General features: G+C 54.6%; 2 protein-coding genes across 3 annotated transcripts in view; both read left to right on the top strand.

The window, feature by feature from the left end:
- Positions 1–17,017, top strand: part of TOP6BL (TOP6B like initiator of meiotic double strand breaks) — a 26,785-nt gene extending 9,768 nt beyond the window's left edge. The window contains exons 5-10 of the mRNA XM_058662758.1: positions 5,286–5,407; positions 6,467–6,577; positions 8,454–8,552; positions 14,607–14,682; positions 16,656–16,768; positions 16,839–17,017. Of these exons, the coding sequence (XP_058518741.1) occupies positions 5,286–5,407; positions 6,467–6,577; positions 8,454–8,552; positions 14,607–14,682; positions 16,656–16,768; positions 16,839–16,940 (623 nt within the window). The 3' untranslated portion in view covers positions 16,941–17,017. The remainder of the gene's footprint in view (positions 1–5,285; positions 5,408–6,466; positions 6,578–8,453; positions 8,553–14,606; positions 14,683–16,655; positions 16,769–16,838) is intronic.
- Positions 17,007–19,898, top strand: RCE1 (Ras converting CAAX endopeptidase 1). 2 transcript variants are annotated; one of them, XM_004598194.2, is made up of 8 exons: positions 17,007–17,243; positions 17,527–17,629; positions 17,718–17,801; positions 18,004–18,082; positions 18,518–18,685; positions 18,799–18,870; positions 19,011–19,073; positions 19,277–19,898. In XM_004598194.2, the coding sequence occupies exons 1-8, from the start codon at positions 17,047–17,049 to the stop codon at positions 19,510–19,512; spliced, it is 1,002 nt and encodes a 333-aa protein (XP_004598251.2). In that variant the 5' UTR covers positions 17,007–17,046; the 3' UTR covers positions 19,513–19,898. The 2 variants fall into 2 exon arrangements, with proteins under 2 accessions (XP_004598251.2, XP_058518739.1); XM_058662756.1 differs by having other exon boundaries at positions 17,215–17,243; positions 17,722–17,801.

Genomic DNA, 19,898 nt, shown 5'->3' with positions numbered 1-19,898 from the left:
AATCTTCCATTTGCTGGTCCATTCCCCAAGTGGCTACAACTGAAGCCAGAAGCTTCTTCCAGATCTCCCACACAGGTGCAGGGTCCCAAGGCTTTGGATCATCCTCAACTGCTTTCCAGGCCACAAGCAGGGAGCTGGATGAGAAGTGGGGCAGCCAGGGCAAGGCGAGGACTTTAGCTGCTAGGCCATTGTGCTGGGCCCAGTTTTTTTTTTTTTCTTTTAGATTAGAGTTATTTGAGATTTGTCTAAATATGAGAGGCAGATTTACATAAAGAGAGAGAAAGAGACAGAGAAAGACCCTTCTGTCCACTGGTTCACTCCCCAGATGGATACAACAGCTAGAGCTGAGTCAATGTGAAAACAGGGGCTTCTGGCTCTCCCATGTGGGTTTAGGGTATCAAGGCATTGGGCCATTCTCCCAGGCTATAGGCAGGAGGCTGGATTAGAAATGGAGCAGGGGGCCTGGCGGCGTGGCCTAGCGGCTAAAGTCCTCACCTTGAAGGCCCCGGGATCCCATATGGGTGCCGGTTCTAATCCCGGCAGCTCCACTTCCCATCCAGCTCCCTGCTTGTGGCCTGGGAAGGCAGTCGAGGACGGCCCAATGCATTGGGACCCTGCACCCGTGTGGGAGACCTGGAGGAGGTTCCAGGTTCCCGGCATCGGATCGGCGCGCACCGGCCCGTTGCGGCTCACTTGGGGAGTGAATCATCGGACGGAAGATCTTTCTCTCTGTCTCTCCTCCTCTGTGTATATCTGGCTGTAATAAAATGAATAAAATCTTTAAAAAAAAAAAAAAAAAGAAATGGAGCAGGGCCCAGCACAGTAGCCTAGCAGCTAAAGTCCTCGCCTTGAATGCACTGGGATCCCTTATGGGCGCCGGCTCTAATCCCAGCAGCTCCACTTCCCATCCAGCTCCCTGCTTGTGGCCTGGGAAAGCAGTTGAGGACGGCCCAAAGCCTTGGTCTCTCCGCATGGGAGACCTGGAGGAGGTTCCTAGATCCTGGCTTCAGATTGGCGCAGCACCAGCTGTTGCGGTCACTGGAAATGAATCATCGGACAGAAGGTCTTTCTCTCTGTCTCCCCTCCTCTCTATATCTGACTTTCCAATAAGAATAAATCAATCTTTAAAAGAAAAAAAAAGAAGGAAATGGAGTAGCAGGGACTTGAACCAGTGTTCATTTGGGATGTTGGCACTGCAAGTGGAGGATTAACGTGATCAGCCCCAGAAGATGACCCTGAGATCATGTAAGCTTGATACCATGTTCTCAGTCCTCTTGAGCATGCTTTGAGGGTTCAGATTTGTTGGCAATGCCCGCGTCACTGCATACCCCGAGCTGAGCAGAGGGACTAGGGTTACAAAAAAGATAACACGCAGTGGGTCATTCTTGTAAAGAGAATGCCATTTATTTGAAGTTGGCCTGCCTCTTTTATAGTCTGCCTAGTTCCTCCCAGTATTTTCCCAATGCTCAAGCAACTCCTAAGCTCCCCCGAGGGCATCTTAAAAAGGGGGAAGCAGGGAAGAGGGAACTTGTGGTCAAGCCAGGGGCTGAATGCATCAGACTAAGATTGCCCATCCTGTTACCCCTAGAGAAACAAGCTAAGCTGTGGAGTTAACCCTTGGGAGACCCAGCCATGCACAGATTTCCCAGAAACCAATGTCACTGTTCTTGTAGTGTTATTATACATTAGATACTTCTGTGCAGCTTGGCTCTGAACACCTCATGTTTTAGCAGTTGTCCTCAGTATTGGATTAAAAAGAAATTCATGCCACCGAGAAAGGGGCCCCACTTTGCCATCTCCTGGGATCTAGATGGTACCTCCATGAGACTTGTTCCACATCTACCAAGTCTTGGTACTCTCATCTGGTGTGCAAGATATAGGCCACATGGGCTTGCGTGGGCAGCCTGTAGGACCCGGACAGGAAGGCCAAGAAGTCCTATTTCAGTTTCCCCTAGACTCCCACAAGAAGGAGGCTGGACATCCCCAGGCCCTCTGAGATGGTCAGGAGCTCCACAGGACTCCCAACTGCACTTAGTCCCATTCCAGGAGCTCCAGGCCCTCCACCAGCAGCAGGAGCCACATGTCGCAGAGCAGGCTCTGTCCAAGGAGTGAGAATGGCAACACAGCAGATGGGGAGGCGGGATGTGGCCGAGCAGTGTGGGAATCACCGAGAGGCCCTGCTGGTCTGCGCAGAGAGGAGCGGTGGGGCAGCGGCAGCTGGGCATGGAGCACCTGGGCCACTGTGAGTGCCCACTGCCACCTGCACTACCATACCACACACAACCACACAACACACACCCACCACCCATACACCCCAACATCACACACCCACATCCTACACACGCACACACCACACATCCATACATCCACATACCCATATCCCACACACATGCACATTCACACACCCACACACCATGCATGCACATCTCACACACCCACACACCCACCACACACGCACACATCCACATCCCACACACCCACACAGCACACTTCCACACAACACACATCCACACACTCATACAGCCACTCAACACACACACCCACTACACACCTACATACCCACACAACCACACACACCCAAACTACATATCTACACATTCACACACCCAGACTACATATCTACACACTCACACATCCACACTCTCACATCCATACACCCACATCCCGCACACCCACACAACACATAACTACACATCTACACGACATACACCTACACACAAACACATCCACACACCCACACTCCCCCGAGGCCCGTGGCAGGAGCAGGCCAGGATGCATGACTGGACAGTGCAGCACTGTGGGGGTCCATGCTGTGGAGGCGGCACTTCGGCAGCTCAGGCCCTGCTTCTTTGCTCTCACAGTCTGGCTCTGGGGGTAGAGCCCTCTGGGGATGCTTTCTAAACAGCAGCCGAGTCCTATGCTCTCGGCTGGTAATGTCGCCTTCACGTCCCCTGCCGATTTCAGAGGGAAAAAGTGAGATGGGGAGAGAAGCGTTTTGCCTAAGTCACAGACGTCAACTACTTGGATGTTGCCAGGATGTAATTTTTGCCAGCAGTTTTAACAACAAACTCGTGTTGATATGAAATGGTAATTTCATTTCTGTTGCACTGGCTTTTGACATTGTTGATAATAGTATTCAGTTCATTAAAGTTCCTTCCGAGAAGAAAAAGGAAGAAATTAATCACGGCGTTAGTAAGCCTAAGTGTGTTTTCTGTCTTGCCCAGCTGGTGGCTCAGGAGTGGTCTCTGAGGGAGCTGGAGAAGGATGCAGTAACGCTGCCTCCTCCCCCCCGCCTTCCTCCAGGATCGCCCAGGAAACAGATTGCGCACAATTACAGTCTGTCTCCATGTGTCGTTTTAAAAATCACTGACTTGGCCTCCTGCCTACCTTGTCATGGTAACTTTTCTACGATTAACTCGTTGTGCTGCGACGTCAAGATCATCTGGTGGGCTTGAGCAGTTTGCGGAGCGACCTTTGGCCCTGTGCGCGTGTCCGCTTTCAGAGAGATCTCATTTCTTGAGCTGTTCTTAGAACTGACTGTAGAAACAGGAATCCATATGGTATCTGACCATTGCGTCAGTCCTGTCCCTGTGAATAGGGAGTGTGCATTTGTACAGCGCACACTTCAGAAGGCTTCACATCTTACCCCTGGGTTTACACACCAGCACACCTGTGAGACCAGGTGCTGCACTGAGGCGAGACGGGGAAGTGACTTGCTCACTTCCAGTTGCTGATAAAATTGACCCTGGAATAGGTGTTCTTTGTCTCTGACTCCAGACTTGTTTTGAACCAACCACATTACTCTCCTCCTCCAGAAAAGAATTATTGTGCTTTATGTAAATGTTCCTTCTGGCTTGCATTTTTACTTTTATTTAAAAAGGTTTATTTTATGTTTATTTGATTGAGACAGAGAGAAAGGTCTCCCATCTGCAGGTTCAGTCCCCAAGTGGCCACAGCAGCCTGAGATAGGCCTAGCCAAAGCTGGGAGCCAGGAGCTTCCTTCAGGTCTCCCACATGGGCGCAGAGCCATCCTCTGATGATTCCTTAGGCCATAAGTAGGGAGCTGGATTGGAAGTGGAATAGGCAAGATGTGACCTGGAGCCTACATGGGATGCTGTGCCACAGGTGGAGGCTCTGCCCACTGTGCCAAGCACCACCCCCTGCAGGCCCCCCGTCGACTCCCCAGCCCCAAACTCTTGCATTTTTTTTAAAGATTTATTTATTTTTACTACAAAGTCAGATATACAGAGAGGAGAGACAGAGAGGAAGATCTTCTGTTCGATGATTCACTCCCCAAGTGACCGCAACGGCTGGTGCTGCGCCAATCCAAAGCCAGGAACCAGGAACCTCTTCTGGGTCTCCTGCACGGGTGCAGGGTCCCAAAGCTTTGGGCCGTCCTCCACTGCTTTCCCAGGCCACAAGCAGGGAGCTGGATGGGAAGTGGAGCTGCCGGGATTAGAACCGGCGCCCATATGGGATCCCAGGGCATTCAAGGCGAGGACTTTAGCTGCTAGGCCACGCCGCGGGGCCCTTTTTTTTTTTTTTTTTCCGACCTCTTGCATTTTTAATACAGGGCTGGGCAAAGCCAGTCAGCCTCAGTTGCTTCATCAGTCTGAGGGAAGCGTCCAGGGGAAAGCAGAACAGCACTGGGAACAGCAGCTTCTCCCGGGGCTCCACCTTCCTTCTCCTGCTGCAGCAGGGTGGCTCAAGGCCAGCCTCATCGTGATGATGTGCACGCACTTCTCTGAATGATGTCCAACAGCGGTGCCTGTGCCCACTGTATCAGAACTAACTCTTCATTTCAAAGGACCTTGTGCCGGCAGGTCTCAAAATCCTGTTGTCAGCTTCTGTCATGTTCTTACCAAAGTGTGTCAGAAAGAACACACCGCCCTGCTGCCTGCAGTGGCTCACCACCCATCACCTTGGCTGACAGTGCGGTGGGTTAGACACGTTCCATGAGGCCCACTCTCTCCCTTCTCTCTGATGGCAGTCGCTGTTATTCTTGCGGTATATTTGTAGTGTGAAATAAACTTAGCCTCTCCTTTGCTTCTTCAGAAAGAAACTTCTTTCATTTTCTTGAGCTTTTTTTTTTTCCTTTGTAAGTGAGCATTGGGTGGGTTTGGAAGATTTGGGTGTTGGGAGAGACACAGGTAATTGCTTGTGGATAGGACAAGGAACGTGTTCTTCCAGGAGGCCCCGTGCCCAGGCCTGGCCCTGGCTCAGCGCACAGGAGCAGCAGTCTTGACGCGCTCGTCCTTGTCCACTCTCTGATTTCTCCCTTTTAGGGATCCACACTCTGCTCACAGCGCATCTTGGTGCCGTCCTCAGAGAGAGCCGCCACAGGGTGCGGGAGTCGGTCCAGTTCACCGTGGACCAAGTCCTGCAGCAGCAGCAGCAGGCTGCCAAGGTAGTGAGAACCCCCCAGCTGCTTCCTCTTGTTCTGGGACTAAGAGAGGGCAAGCATGTGACGACAAGGCCTGGAATCCTTACCCTCCCTGTTGCTCTGCTCTTGGGTCCCCTGGAATTCAAGCTCTAACTTAGACTGTGTGGTCTTACCTCCTAATGGATGGACTTGAATAAACAGGGACAGAAATAACAGTCAAAGTGGCTGGTGACAAGCCCGAGCCTAGCCTGTGCGTCTCCCCTTCCCACACGGACTCTGGGGCTGCCGCCTCACTAAGCTTTCCCTTCCTCTCCCATTTCCTGAGTCTTTATCCAGTACTTTCTCTTCTTTGGGAGCGGGGGAGGGGTAAGATTGATTTCTATATTTGAAAGGCAGAGCAGGAAAGAAAGAGCATGTAAACATGCACTGTTGCATTTGCTAGTTCATTTCCTGAACAGCAAGGGTTGGGCCAGGCTGAAGCCAAGACAGTTGCTGGGTCTAGGTCTCCCATTGTGTGCAGGGCCAAGCACTCAGGCATCCTCCACTGCCTCCCAGCACGTCAGCAGGAACGCGGTATGAAAGTGGAGGAGCTGGGCCTCCTCTTCTCTTGACATGGGATGTCAGGTTCACAAGTGGCCACTTAACTCCCGGTGCCACAACACCAGCCCCAGTACCTTCTCTTCTTAACTGACTTCTCAGTTCTTCCACTCTATGTAATTTTGGTGATACATTCCTAACTGTGTTTGACTCTTTTTCAGAGAACACACACATACACTAAGAGAATAACAATTAATACTTTCCTTTATAAACAGTGTGTCTATTCCTATTAATGCCGTAATGTTTGTCTGTGGAGACATGCTATGCCCATGAAAGGAGAGAGCATTTAACAATTTTATTGTAATCCCTAAGGGTCATAATGTGAAGAGATACTGTGAGCTCAGTAAGTGCTGCCGGAACTGGGGTGGGGTGGGGAGGGGAGGAAGTTGTTGAAATCCTACCCCCGTTGGAACCTCTGGCCCTTGGGGGTCCTCTGAGCCATCAGCATGGTCCTAATGTGGTCTCACCCTTTCTTCTGTCCCCCAGTCCCAGCAGAGACTGCAAGCCTCCCTGTCTGTGGCTGTGAATTCCATCCTCACCGTTGTGACTGGGAGCACCAGCAGCAGCTTCCGGGAGACCTGTCTCCAGGCCCTTCAGGTTCGGAGACCTGGGGAGGCTGGAAGTTCAGGTGTTTATGTCTCCATAGCACATACTGGTGTTGGTGGGACTTTTAGACATGTGGCCCAGCTGTGATCCCACTTAGGACTAGGCCTAAGGGAGTTCAGAAGTGCCCATGGAATGGATAGGAGTGGGCCCACTCTTATCAATGAGAACATTCATTCTTTCAGAAAGCTACTTCCTGTTGGTCACACAGCTAGATCAGAGCCAAGCTAGGATTAGATGAGTGAGCACCAGTGCCGCTTCATGGTGACGGTGTACCAGGAGCAACTGAGCAGCCAAAAGTAGTCCACGTAAGAGGCAATATGCGGGCGTAAGGAGTTTGGGAATCAGAGGCTTGGCTTCAAATACTCACTTACTGACTAGCTGTGTGGATTGAGCCTCTAACTTCTCTGGGCCTAATCTACAAATTGTAAAAAAAAAAGAAAAAGAAAATAGTACTTCTGGGCTGGCACATTGGCTCAACTGTCTGTTCCTCCACCTCCAAGTGTGGCATTGTATTTGGGCACCAATTCATGTCCCAGCTGCTCCTCTTCTCACCTGGCTCCCTACTTGGGGCCTAGGAAACAGTAGAGGACAGCCCAAAACCTTGGGACCTGCACCCACGTGGGAGACCCAGAAGAGGCTTCAGCTCAGCTCAGCGCTGGCTGTTGCAGTCATCTGGGGAATGAACCAGCGGATGGAAACATGTTTGTCTCTCCTCATCTGTAAACCTGCCTTTCAGATTAGAAACAACATTTTTAAAAAATAATAATCCTTCTTCATAGGATCACTCTGAAGGTGCAGGTTGAATGTGTGAGATGGTAGGAGTGTTTGTGTTCCCTCACAGTCCATGCTGAGGCGTGAGGAGGCGTGAGGAAGCGTGAGGAGGCGTGAGGAGGCGTGAAGAGGCGTGGGCCTTGGGAGGTGGCAGGTCACAGGTGGGATTGGTGCCCTTATACAACGGCTCCAGACAGGCCCTCATGGGGGCAGTGGCAGGGGGACAAGACAGTGCCAAAGGGCACAGCATATGACACATGCCCCAAACATTAGCTACTCCCCAACCCATCAGAACGTGTACGAACTGACTGGACTTATCAGGAGGCGACAGGAGGCGACACATTAGTCCATCTCTAAATATGTATAGAGGAGGACAGCCTCCCTCGGCTGGTTACACCAAAGCCAAGTGCTGGAGTGGAAGCAGAGCAGCTGGGATCTGAACTGATACCCATAGGAGGTCCTAGCACATGCAAGGCAGGGATTTGAGCCACTGGGCTACTGCGCTGGGCCCATCCATCACTATAATTTCTAATTTTTCATATTAGCTCATATTTTAAAGTTATGAGAACATTCAGTTTTCATATATAAGTTGACATTTTCTGTTTTAGCAGTTCTAGAACTTTATTTTGGTTAATCAGCATTCCACTGTGTTATTTTAGCCTAATTTAATTTAAGTTGGTTACATTCCTTTTACTGTTATAAATAGTGCTTTAGTTGATACCTTTTTGTGATGTCTTCTTTTGAATTATGTCCTAGAATAAGTTTCCTTAAATGGAGTTACAGTATCAAAGAGTAAAGTATCTAGGGCCTTCAGCTCTGGCATCCCACTTAGGCACTGGTTCAAGCCCTGGGTACTCCACTTTCAATCCTGAAGAGATGTGGGAGAGGGCCTGTTTGAAGGCCTTGCTTGGGCGACAGAAGCAAGAAACAAATGGAAGCCACACCTCCTGTCTTGTGGCAAGTGTTCAGGCCTCCTTTCCGTCTCTCCTGTCTCTAAGGAGACGTCTGACAATGGCCTGCTCTGCTGTCTGCTCGACCCTCTCCCCTCTAGGCGTCCAGCACGTGAACGTGGCATTCAGTCTCTGTCTCATTTTAGGCATCTGACACGCAGGAGTTGGGGACCAGACTGCACGAAGCATTTCATGAGATCACCCAGCAGCGACTGCATCACCGTTGTTCCTGTGACAGAAAGCAGGTAAATATCAAGGTATTTGATATTTGCACTTGAGTGCAAAGCATCCACTTGGATATGTGAGTGTTCTGAATCCAGCATGAGCGTGCAAGTGCTTTGGATCCACAGTCTTTCAGCAAGGAAGCCTGTGGTTTAGAAAACCCATAGAACACATGGTATTACAGAGCGGTAACTGAGGAATCTGAAAATCAAAATCCCAACCATTTGTTCATGGCTCATTGCTACGAACAAACTGTGTGAGCTTGCAGGCCAGACAGCCTATGTGACCCTTAGCACCAATGAGCCCCAATTCTCATGGATCAAGGCCCAAGTCTGGTTATCTCACAGGTGGCTCCAAGTAATTAAGTGGGTGGTTACCTTAACTGCTGGACTGGAGAGCCAAGCATGGGCTGTCCAGCCGAGATAGGTAGGGAATGTGTGGTATTTCCCCTCACCTTACAGGCTATTGTGAATTGCCACTTTTCAAGCTATTATAAACTGCCCCTATAAAAAGCCTGTGAATGTGCTGTTCAGGGCCGTGCACTCCGGTATGGGGTGTTGGTCCCGGCTGGCCAGTTGGTCAGTCGACTGCCTGCTCTCAACCGAGACCCCAAGATCCGACATGCTGAGCTTGAACAAACCATCCTTGTGCACTTGTAGCAACTCCGGACACCTGGTGATTTCTGGGGATCTCAAAATCTGGGCATAACATTAAGAGCATAATTAGGTATGGCTTGAATTCCGGTTCTGCCACTAGCTAGTTGTTGGCATTTATATTACAATTTCTTTAACATTTGAAAGCCATGTTTTTGTTTTAATATGTAACCATTTAATCATTTGAAAGAGTCATTTACTCACACAGAAAGAGTGGGGGAAAGACAGAAATTGTTTGTTGTCGGGATCATTCCCCAAATGGCCACTAAAGCAGGGGCTGGGCTGGGACCTGGGCCAGAAAGAAGCCAGGAACTCGGAGGGAATCCCAACCTCTCACATGGATAGCAGGACCCCAAAGCATGTTTCGCTGCCTTTCCAGGAGCATTAGTGGGGAACTCAGACTGGAAGCAGAGCAGCCCGGACTCACACTGGACTCCAGCGTGGGCTGCAGGCATAGCAAGTGGTGGTTCCGCCTGCGGCACAACAGTGATTCCCTCAGTTTCTGCATCAGTGATGGATTCCTACAGTGACTGTTGTGAGGTTTGAGTAAGATAATGTCTGCAAAGTGTCAAGCAATGGGGATGCTGTAATGAGGCGCTGTCTACTTTTTCGGTTGCTGAGAGCTGGAGCTGGAGTTGAACTGAAGGAGTCTTCCCTCAAGGAGGTCAAACCACATTAGCTGATTAGGCACTGGTCTCTAACAGTGAAGGAAAACGCTCCAGATTCCATGTGGAGCTGGGAACAGTGGGGCCGCTGAAGTCCACACTCTGACCCTCTGGTCCTGTCCATCCTGTCCAACAAAGCATAAAAGCAAAAGCGAGACCCAAGGCGCCAACCCTGGGGATACTTCTGCAGCATCACAAGGTGCAAGGGTATTTATAGGACTACAGAGACACCCAGCAGTCAGCAAGGGATGCAGAGACACCCAGCACTCAGCACCCAGCAAGAGACGCAGAGACATCCAGCACTCAGCAAGAGACGCAGAGACACCCAGCACTCAGCACCCAGCAAGAGACACAGAAACACCCAGCACCCAGCAAGGGATGCAGAGACACCCAGCACTCGGCACTCAGCAAGGGATGCAGACACCCAGCACTTGGCAAGAGATGCAGCGCCTTGCGGCCAGCAGCAGGTAAAACAAGGGACAGTGAGAGAAAACCGACTTGACAAATGGACTTACATGTTATCTTAGTATGTTATAGCTTTTATTGTAACAGCCATTTTGTGAGGATGGGGAATTTTATGTCAAAACAATGTTCTATCTAACATAGTTCTTTTTTTGTTTTGTGAGAAATTACCATCATTACCACCATTCTGATACTCAGAATTTCTTTTAGTGTTGCAAGACTAATGTGGTAAACATAAAATTCCTACATTTATTCAAAATTATGGACACTCGGGCCCGGCAGCGTGGCCTAGCGGCTAAAGTCCTCGCCTTGAATGCCCTGGGATCCCATATGGGCGCCGGTTCTAATCCCAGCAGCTCCACTTCCCATCCAGCTCCCTGCTTGTGGCCTGGGAAAGCAGTCGAGGACGGCCCAATGCTTTGGGACCCTGCACCCGTGTGGGAGACCCAGAAGAGGTTCCTGGTTCCCGGCATCGGACCGTTGCGGCTCACTTGGGGAGTGAATCATCGTACGGAATATCTTCCTCTCTGTCTCTCCTCCTCTCTGTATATCTGACTTTGTAATAAAAATAAATCTAAAAAAAAAAATTATGTACACTCAGTGGAAATCAAAAAGCCGTTAATGACTGTTTCTTTTAGGAAGATGTAGAAGTGACAGACGTGATCACTGAGATGCTGGGATAAGTTGATGCAGTCAGTGTAACTTAATTGGCATTCCTGGGCCCTGTGCGGTCGCCTAGCGGCTAAAGTCCTGGCACTGGGATTCCATATGGGCACCAGTTCTAATCCAACAGCCCCGCTTCCCTTCCAGCTCCCTGCTTGTGGCCTGGGAAGGAAGTCGAGGACGACCCAAAGCCTTGGGACCCTATGCCTGTGTGGGAGACCTGGAAGAAGCTCTAGGCTCCCGGCTTCAGATCGGCACAGCTCTGGCTGTTGCGGCCACTTGGGGAGTGAATCAATGGATGGAGGATCTTCCTCTCTGTCTCTCTTCCTCTCTATATGTCTGGCTTTGCAATGAAAATAAATAAATCTTTTTTTTTGTTTTTGTTTTTTTTAAAGATTTTTTATTATTATTGGAAAGCCGGATATACAGAGAGGAGGAGAGACAGAGAGGAAGATCTTCCATCCGATGTTTCACTCCCCAAGTGAGCCGCAACGGGCCGGTACGCGCCAATCCGATGCCGGGAACCTGGAACTTCTTCCGGGTCTCCCACGCGGGTGCAGGGTCCCAAAGCTTTGGGCCATCCTCGACTGCTTTCCCAGGCCACAAGCAGGGAGCTGGATGGGAAGTGGAGCTGCCGGGATTAGAACCGGCGCCCATATGGGATCCCGGGGCTTTCAAGGCGAGGACTTTAGCCGCTAGGCCACGCCGCCGGGCCCGAAAATAAATAAATCTTTAAAAATATATATTGGCATTCCTTTTGAGGCTGAGTGGAGAAACTCACTATTTAAAAAAAAACACTTTTTATGTGTAGTGTTGTACGCCTGCTGTCCTGTCTTTCCAAAGCAAGGGGGTGGATGGGTCTGTGAATGCTCCTGCCCTACAGAACCGTGATCAGGTGCAACAGAAACATACCTGCCTGGAGCTCAGCAACTGGCCAGTGACGGATTCTTTCAAGGCAATCAATTGGTTTATCTTCCACAGTATTCTAAGCTATTCACATCAGTAACATAAAAATATATATATATTTGTTTTATTTGAGAGATAGAGTTATAGGTTGATAGGTAAGTTGGAGCAACATCTTTATCATATTTAGGAGAAACAACTCTACGTACAGTTCTTCAGTCAGAATGCCTTTAAAAGAATGAAATACGTATTTTCTCTCCTTAAAATTTACTTATTTTAGGGCCCGGTGGCATGGCCTAGCAGCCGGGATCCCATGTGGGTGCCAGTTCTAGTCCCGGTAGCTCCACTTCCCATCCAGCTCCCTGCCTGTGGCCTGGGAAAGCAGTCGAGGACGGCCCAAAGCCGGAAAAAGTTCCTGGTTCCCGGCTTTGGATCGGCGCAGCACCGGCCGCTGCGCTCACTTGGGGAGTGAATCATCGGACGGAGGATCTTCCCCTCTGTCTCTCCTCCTCTCTGTATATCTGACTTTGTAATAAAAAATAAAATTTAAAAAAAAAAGATCTACTTATTTTGAAAGATGTATTTATTTTTATTGGAGAAGCAGGTGTACAGAGAGGAGAGACAGAATCACCCTCTGCTGATTTACTCCCCAAGTGGCAGCAACGGCCAGAGTGGGCTGATCCAAATCCAGGAGCCAAGAGTCTTCTCCGACAAGGGCCACACACACGACAGCTTGTCAGTTATATTACAATAGAGTTAACAAAATTATGGACCCTGTGTCCGACACAATCACAGGGCCTTTAGCTCCTGCTCATCTCTTCTCCCTCTCTACCCTTACTTGCTGACTTGGATGAGTGGATCCTGTGGGTATGGCCACTGTTTTGTTTGGTCCGGCAGGAGCACTCCTATGGGGCCTTGGGTTCTGTGCACCTTCTAGGAAGCAGTTTCCTGCAGTGTCTCAGCTGGCTCACTGCGATCCTCTCCCTAGGTTGCCTTGGACTTGGGAGGCTGCTGCCCACGCACTGAGCAAACCAAGCCACATGCACTGTGCGGGTTTCCTAGGAGTATTGTGAGAAACTGCCATCGCCATGACAAAACGACACATTGGTTCTGGAGTCTGAAGTCACAGTCCTGGGGCTGGCAGGTTTCCTTCAAAGGCGGAAGGAGAAATCCTTCCTTGCCTCTTCCAGGTTCTGGTGGGCAGCGTTCCGTGAACTGCAGTTTTACAATTTTTACAATCTTTGGCCCTTCCCCATGTATCTCTCAAACATCCCTCTGCCCTTAAGGACACCTGCAATTGGAGTAAGAGCTCACCCTAACTCCAGGTTCCATCACTGCATTTGCACCCACAGGTGCTGGGGGGCTGCAACTTGGACATGGCAGGGAGCGGGGCACAACTTACTGCAGTCATCTACATGTTCAACTGCTTTAAGGTTTATTTTTATTTGAAAGGCAGGGTTACAGAGGGAGAGGGAAAAAGAGATTCCATCTTCTGGTCTCACTCCCAAGTGGCCACAATGGCCGGGCTAGGCCAGACGGAAGCCAGGGGCCAGGTTCGAGGACTTGGGCCATTTCTGCTCTCCCAGGTGCAAGAACGGATAGCTGGGTCAGAAGAGAAGCAGCTGGGACTCAAATTGGTGCCCATATGGGATGCTGTTGTCACTGGTGGTGGCTTTTTAAAAACCATTTTAATATTGTTTGCACCATTGAGAGGGATACATGCCGTGTGGGGCCTCTGATTAGTGTGGGGAGGGTTGAGGTATGAAGAAAGTAGATGGGATGTTTCAACTTTTTTCTTTTGCGGGGTGAGGGGAGAAACTGAGGAAGGGACCACTGCTTGTTGTCCATCTATATCCGTGGTAGCCGCTTTCGTTGCCACACCACACTGCCGGCCTCCACATCTCTAGTCTCCTGATAGGTTTAGGGGAAGTCATGTACCATTACAGTACCCAGGATCTAGTGTGTGGGGGGAGGGGGAGGAGTGTCTCTTCAGCCTGTTTAGTGCTTTGCTCGAGCTTCTCTGATATCCCAGTGAGATCTCAAAAATAACAACCTGACCTCTTATGCCCAGTCCTTTGGCTACCGTGATGGTCCATGGCCTCAGGGCTATTCTAGCCTAGGTACCTTGGCAGATGGCTCATGACCTCAGGGTCTTAGCAGTTGTCATAGGTCTTGGAAGGAAATCTTGTGCCAGCATTTCAATGTCCTTAAAGATGTTTCTAGCTAGGTTAGTTTTGCAGGTGAGGAATTGAGGTTAGAGAACTTTCAGACGTGCCCAGAGGCACAGAGCCACTAAATGGTGAGGTGGGGATCTGCATTGAGACCTCCTGGCCCCTGAGCAAACGGTGTTGACCAGGAGGCCCAGATGGCGGCCCAGGGATGCCCAGGAGAGCCCAGGCTTCTCTCAGGGTCCCTACAGCTTCCCTTGGTGATTGCTAGTGGCACAAGGGCGGCACCCAATGGCTTCAGCTGGAAACTACAAGATTGAGGGCGACAAGTCAGATACTGTTCCTCAGGAATGCGTGTTCGATGTCTGTGGAAATATTCTGGGAAGGATGTGCAGAAGCAGAGATCTAAGCCTGGGGATGCGAGCAGGCGGTGGCCTGGGAAGGGGTCAGGAGGTGGGGGGACAATGAGTGGGAAGTCAGAGGGGACAGCCCTGTGAGGTCACCAGCCACAATCCTGCCCATGGGGGTCTCACAAAACTCACCTGGAACTTCCCATTTCTTAGCAGCTGACCCCAGAGGAGGCATCAGCCCAGGACACTGAGGCCACCCGTGAGCATGTCAGCGCTGACCACACTGAGGGTAAGGCCTTCCCAGTGGGGCGGGCTCCAGCTCCACACTCCAGAACTCCCTGGCTTCAGCAGCCACACCCATATGCTGGGACCCTGAGCTCCCACGAGCCATGTCGGCCTGCATCCCCCATCCCCCAACAAGCTCATGAGCACACATGACTAGTACCGTTTGTGTAGTTACAGAGAAGGGTACATGTTGGGGCAAAATGGGTATGTGTGTTGGGGGCGACAGGAGGCAGGTTCAGGGCCTGGATTCAGGTGGGCCCTTCTCTCCCTCACACCGTTGCGACTACAGCTGTTCCCCCACCGTATTGTTACTCCATTCTGCTATGGAGCTGGCCCTGCCTGGAGTCAGATATTCCAAACCTGTATGGGGGTGTCTAGAGTTGGTGACCGCACCATAGAATGTCCCCACACATGTCCCTCCCCTCAGCAGTTCAGGACCCACAGGTGCCAGGCCCTGTCCAGAGCTCTCCTCCTCACTGCTGTGCTCAGAAACAACGCCCCGGGAGGGGCGGGGCTGGCCGAGAAGAGGAGGGGCCTGGGCGGGAGGGGCGGGGCTGGCCGAGAAGAGGAGGGGCCTGGGCGGGAGGGGCGGGGCTGGCCGCGAATGGGCGGGGCCGCATCCCTGACCCCGCCGAGGACTGCTACTCCTCTCACAGCACAGCAAGGCAGGCCTGGGGTGTCCCAGCTCTCCCAGGGCCACACAGGCCTCCCACAGGTGCTGGGCTGGCTGGCATGCGGACTGCGCTGGGCATGGAGCTGTGTTTCTGAATCCTCCATCCCTTGAGCCATCTTTTCATGTGTTGTGGGCACTGTTGCTACAGTGATGGCTTTGCATAAAGCAAATGCTATTTTTCTAAAATCAGATTTGTAGATTTAAAGCATGTAAGTGTACCACTTACAATTCCATATTTATGCATCGAGGAGAGAGGAGATTGAGGCAGCTCAGGCCTCTTCCAGAGGTCCGAGCCCACTGACCACACCTGAGCTCTCCGTGGCCTCATTGCCGAGCTTTCAGATCCCACAAGCCGCCTCCCCTGGCCTCCCTGAGGGCTGCTTCTGACCCCTTGCCCCCCACCCCCAGAGGCCTGGCCTGCCCTCACCAAGCCCTGTGGGTGTCCCAGGCCCTGAGGTCACCTCTGATAGTCATGGCAGCACATTCCTCCTGTGCCCAAACTCTGCACTGGCCTTGCTTCCTACACACAGCGACAGCGTTCAGGGCCTCCTAGTACAGTCCTTCACCACCAGGCACCAAGGTTACCTGGCTGGGCACGGGACGTCACCTAGGTTACCCGGCTGGGCACGGGATGTCACCTAGGTTACCCGGCTGGGCACGGGATGTCACCTAGGTTACCCGGCCAGGCACAGGACGTCACCTAGGTTACCTGGCCAGGTACAGGAAGTCACCTAAGTTACCCGGCCGGGCACGGGAAGACACATAAGTTACCCGGCTGGGCATAGGATGTCAACTAGGCTATGAGGCTGGGCATGGGACATCACCCAGGTTACCCCACCGGGTATGGAATGTCACCTAGGTTACCTGGCCATGCATGGGACATCACCTAGGTTACCCCCCCCCCCGGGTAAGCAGGATGGCGCTCTAGCCTGCACAAAGGGCTTCTCAGCACGGATTCCTCTTGGCCCCCCTGTCTGCAGTGGCCCACCCCCTCCCCAGCAGGCGCCTCGGGGAGCCCGCAGCTGCTCCGGCCCCGCTTCCCTGGCAGCTGAGCGGCTCCCGGAGAAGGCTCAGGGGTCTAGCTCCCCTGGACAGGCCGGGTAACCTAGGTGATGTCGGCCAGTTCCAATTCGCCTTCAGTTTGCGCGGGACTCGGCTAAGAACAACAGGGCCTCACGGCCTGGATCTCTGCACACAGAGGCGGGCGGGTCGGGGGCGGCACCCCGGGACCCCCTGCAGGGTCGGGGACGGCACCCCGGGACCCCCTGCCCGGGCACGGGGTGAGTGGGCCTGTTTCCTCCCAGCGGCCGGCGCGCCCGCCGCAAGCAAGAGGCGCAAGGAGGACGAGCGGACAGCCCCCCGGCCAGCCCGGGCCCCGAGCCCGCCCGCGGCCCCCGTCGAGTGGGGCGGCCTGGAGGTAACGGGCAGGCCGCGGGCGGGGAGCCGGGGAGCGGCGGGCGCGGGGCTCACGGGCCCCTGTCCCGCAGGACGCGCTGTGGCTGCAGGAGGTCTCCAACCTGTCCGAGTGGCTGCGCCCCGGCCCGGCGCCCCGCGCGGCCGCCTCCCCGCCCGCCCGCGGTCCCCAATAAAGCTCTGTGTCCACGCGCGTCTCCTCCGTGAGGGCGGGGGCGGGGCCGTGACGTCGCCGGCGCGCCGCGGGCTGCGTCACTGGTGCGCGCCGCGAGTCCGGGCGCCATGGCGGCGCTGGGCGGGGACGGGCTGCGCCTGCTGTCGGTGTCGCGGCCGGAGCGGCGGCTGGAGCGGCAGCCCGAGGCGGCGGCGCTGGGCGGCGCGGGCCCCGGGCTGTGCTGCTGGGTGTCGGTGTTCTCCTGCCTCAGCCTGGCCTGCTCCTACGTGGGCAGCCTGTATGTCTGGAAGAGCGAACTGCCCAGGTGAGGGCACGGCGGCGGGCGGGGCGGGGCCTGACCGATGAGAGGCGGGGCTGGGGCGGGGCCTGGCCGAGGAGGGGCGGGCCGGGGCGGGGCCTGGCCGGTGAGAAGCGGGGCCTGGCCGAGAAGAGGAGGGGCCTGGGCGGGAGGGGCGGGGCTGGCCGAGAAGAGGAGGGGCCTGGGCGGGAGGGGCGGGGCTGGCCGAGAAGAGGAGGGGCCTGGGCGGGAGGGGCGGGGCTGGCCGCGAATGGGCGGGGCCGCATCCCTGACCCCGCCGACCCTGCAGGGACCACCCGGCCGTCATCAAGCGGCGCTTCACCAGCGTCCTGGTGGTGTCCAGCCTCTCGCCTCTCTGCGTGCTGCTCTGGCGGGAGCTGACGGGCATCCAGGTGCGGAGGGGCGGGCAGGGGGCGCGGGGCAGCGCCTGGGGCGTGCCAGGGATGGAGCCAGGCTGATGCACCCTTTCCTGTGGCTCAGCCAGGCACACCCCTGCTCACCCTGATGGGCGTCCGGCTGGAGGGCATCTTTCCCGCAGCACTGCTGCCCCTGCTACTGACCATGGTGAGCGGCCTGCCCACTCCCTGCTTGGGCCTGGTTGGTGGGAGGGAAGCAGGGACATACCGGCTCTGGCCCTGGCCCTGGGTGAGACACCCCCACTGAGGCCCAAGAACGTCATGCCTCACAAGGCTGGCCAAGGCCGGAAGTTTGGGTGAAGGCCGCAGCCTGTGCTGGACGTTCTCATCCCCATCCCGTTTCTCCCCAGATCCTGTTCTTGGGCCCACTGATGCAGCTGACGATGGACTGCCCCTGTGACCTGGCAGCAGGGCTGAGGGTCGTCATGGGTGAGTCGGGGACGCTGGGGCAGCAGTGCAGGTAGCCTCAGGGATCACTGTGAGCTGATGAGTCTGGAGCCGTGCCGTTTCCCTTGGTGCGTCTCGTCTGTCCAGCGGGACCTGTGGCTGATGACCTCTCAGTGGTTCCTGCCGACGCGGTGTCCTCGGCCCAGCAGTGCTTGACAGGAACCTCGGAGCTGCTCCCTGCTTCCCACAGCCTGACCTGGTCGTGGCCGAGTGTCCATGGCAGTGGCGTCCTGTGGGGCCCCTCCCTGTAGGTCCAGTCATTGTCTTTGTGGATTCTAAGAGTGTGGCCACCGTCTCCCCTTATGCCAGTTGTCTGGAGCCTTGGCCCCCAGGAGCCTGTGGCAAGGCTAGGGTTGTGGGGGGCGGCCTGAGAGCCTCCGGTTCAACAGGTCACCCTTAGCGTGTCCCGACCCTCAGCTCCCCGCGCCTGGGCCCGCTGCCTCACAGACCTGCGCTGGCTGCGCAACCAGGTGATTGCCCCGCTGACAGAGGAGCTGGTCTTCCGGGCTTGCATGCTGCCCATGCTGGCGCCCTGCACGGGCCTGGGCCCTGCCGTGCTCACCTGCCCACTCTTCTTCGGGGTCGGTGAGTCCGCCCAGCCCGCCCCTCTGGGCTCTTGGTGACACCTGGGCTGAGCTGGGTGGGCCTTCAGGGAGGCAGTGGCCGGGGGGACAGCTGACATGTCCTGACCCCCCCAGCCCACTTCCACCACATCATCGAGCAGCTGCGCTTCCGCCAGAGTAGCGTGGGGAGCATCTTCCTGTCTGCAGGTGAGTCCGGGGTGCCCCCACCTGCCGCTGCAGGGAGAGGGGGGGCTCTAGACTCACAGGAACTGGGGCGCAGAGCAGACACAGGGCTCTCTGTGCTGCCCCCACCGGACGGGACGGTCACTCGTGCCTCCTTTCCCCAGCCTTCCAGTTCTCCTACACGGCTGTCTTCGGTGCCTACACAGCCTTCCTCTTCATCCGCACAGGTTGGAGCTTGAGGGGATGGGGGGCCATGGGAGCGGGTGGGGGAAGGGCAGCAGGTGTCCTCTGCCCTCAGTTGGGGAGGGGGAGGAGGCGGAGACTGGTGTGCGGGTGTCTGGGTGCGGCAGGGGAGGCTCAGCCTCCTGCAAGAGGCGGGCCAGGCCCCGGGAGGTGGCAGGTGCTCCCTCAGGCACCCTGTCTCCCCCAGGACACCTCATCGGGCCGGTTCTCTGCCACTCCTTCTGCAACTACATGGGCTTCCCGGCCGTTTGCGCAGCCCTGGAACACCCACAGAGGTGGCTGCTGCTGGCAGGCTACGCCCTTGGCGTAGGGCTCTTCCTGCTCCTGCTACAGCCCCTCACGGACCCCAAGCTCTACGGCAGCCTGCCCCTGTGCGTGCTGCTGCAGCGGGCGGGGAGCACAGAGCTCCCCCTGTGCTCCTGACGCCTCCTGCGTGCACCCACGGACTCGGGCTCCTCAGCCCCTCCGCAGCGCGGGTACTGCAGGGAGGGCCAGCTGGGCTCCCCAAGATCTCAGGAATTTTTATAGGGGACTGAAGCTAGAGCTAGTTCATCCCAGGGACCAAGGGAAGGAGCAGAGATCCCCACAGGGTAGCCCCTCCACAGTGGGGTTGGGGGGCCGCGGCTGGGCCAGGAGCCAGCACCCCCGCGGCCTGCCGCCCCTCTGCATCTGTAACGCAGCTGCTTGGGTTGGTTTTTGGTTTTTGTTCGTTTAATTTATAACCCCTCCCCTCGCTTCCCAGGGTTTTCTCATTGTCTTTTTGCATCAGGACTTTGTATTGGGATATTAAAGAGATTTAACTTGGGTAA

The sequence above is a fragment of the Ochotona princeps genome, chromosome 4 (assembly GCF_030435755.1).
Source record: "Ochotona princeps isolate mOchPri1 chromosome 4, mOchPri1.hap1, whole genome shotgun sequence".
NCBI classification, from domain to species: domain Eukaryota; kingdom Metazoa; phylum Chordata; class Mammalia; order Lagomorpha; family Ochotonidae; genus Ochotona; species Ochotona princeps.
Note: the sequence above shows the minus strand (reverse complement) of the source record. Positions and strands in the feature narration are given on the sequence as shown.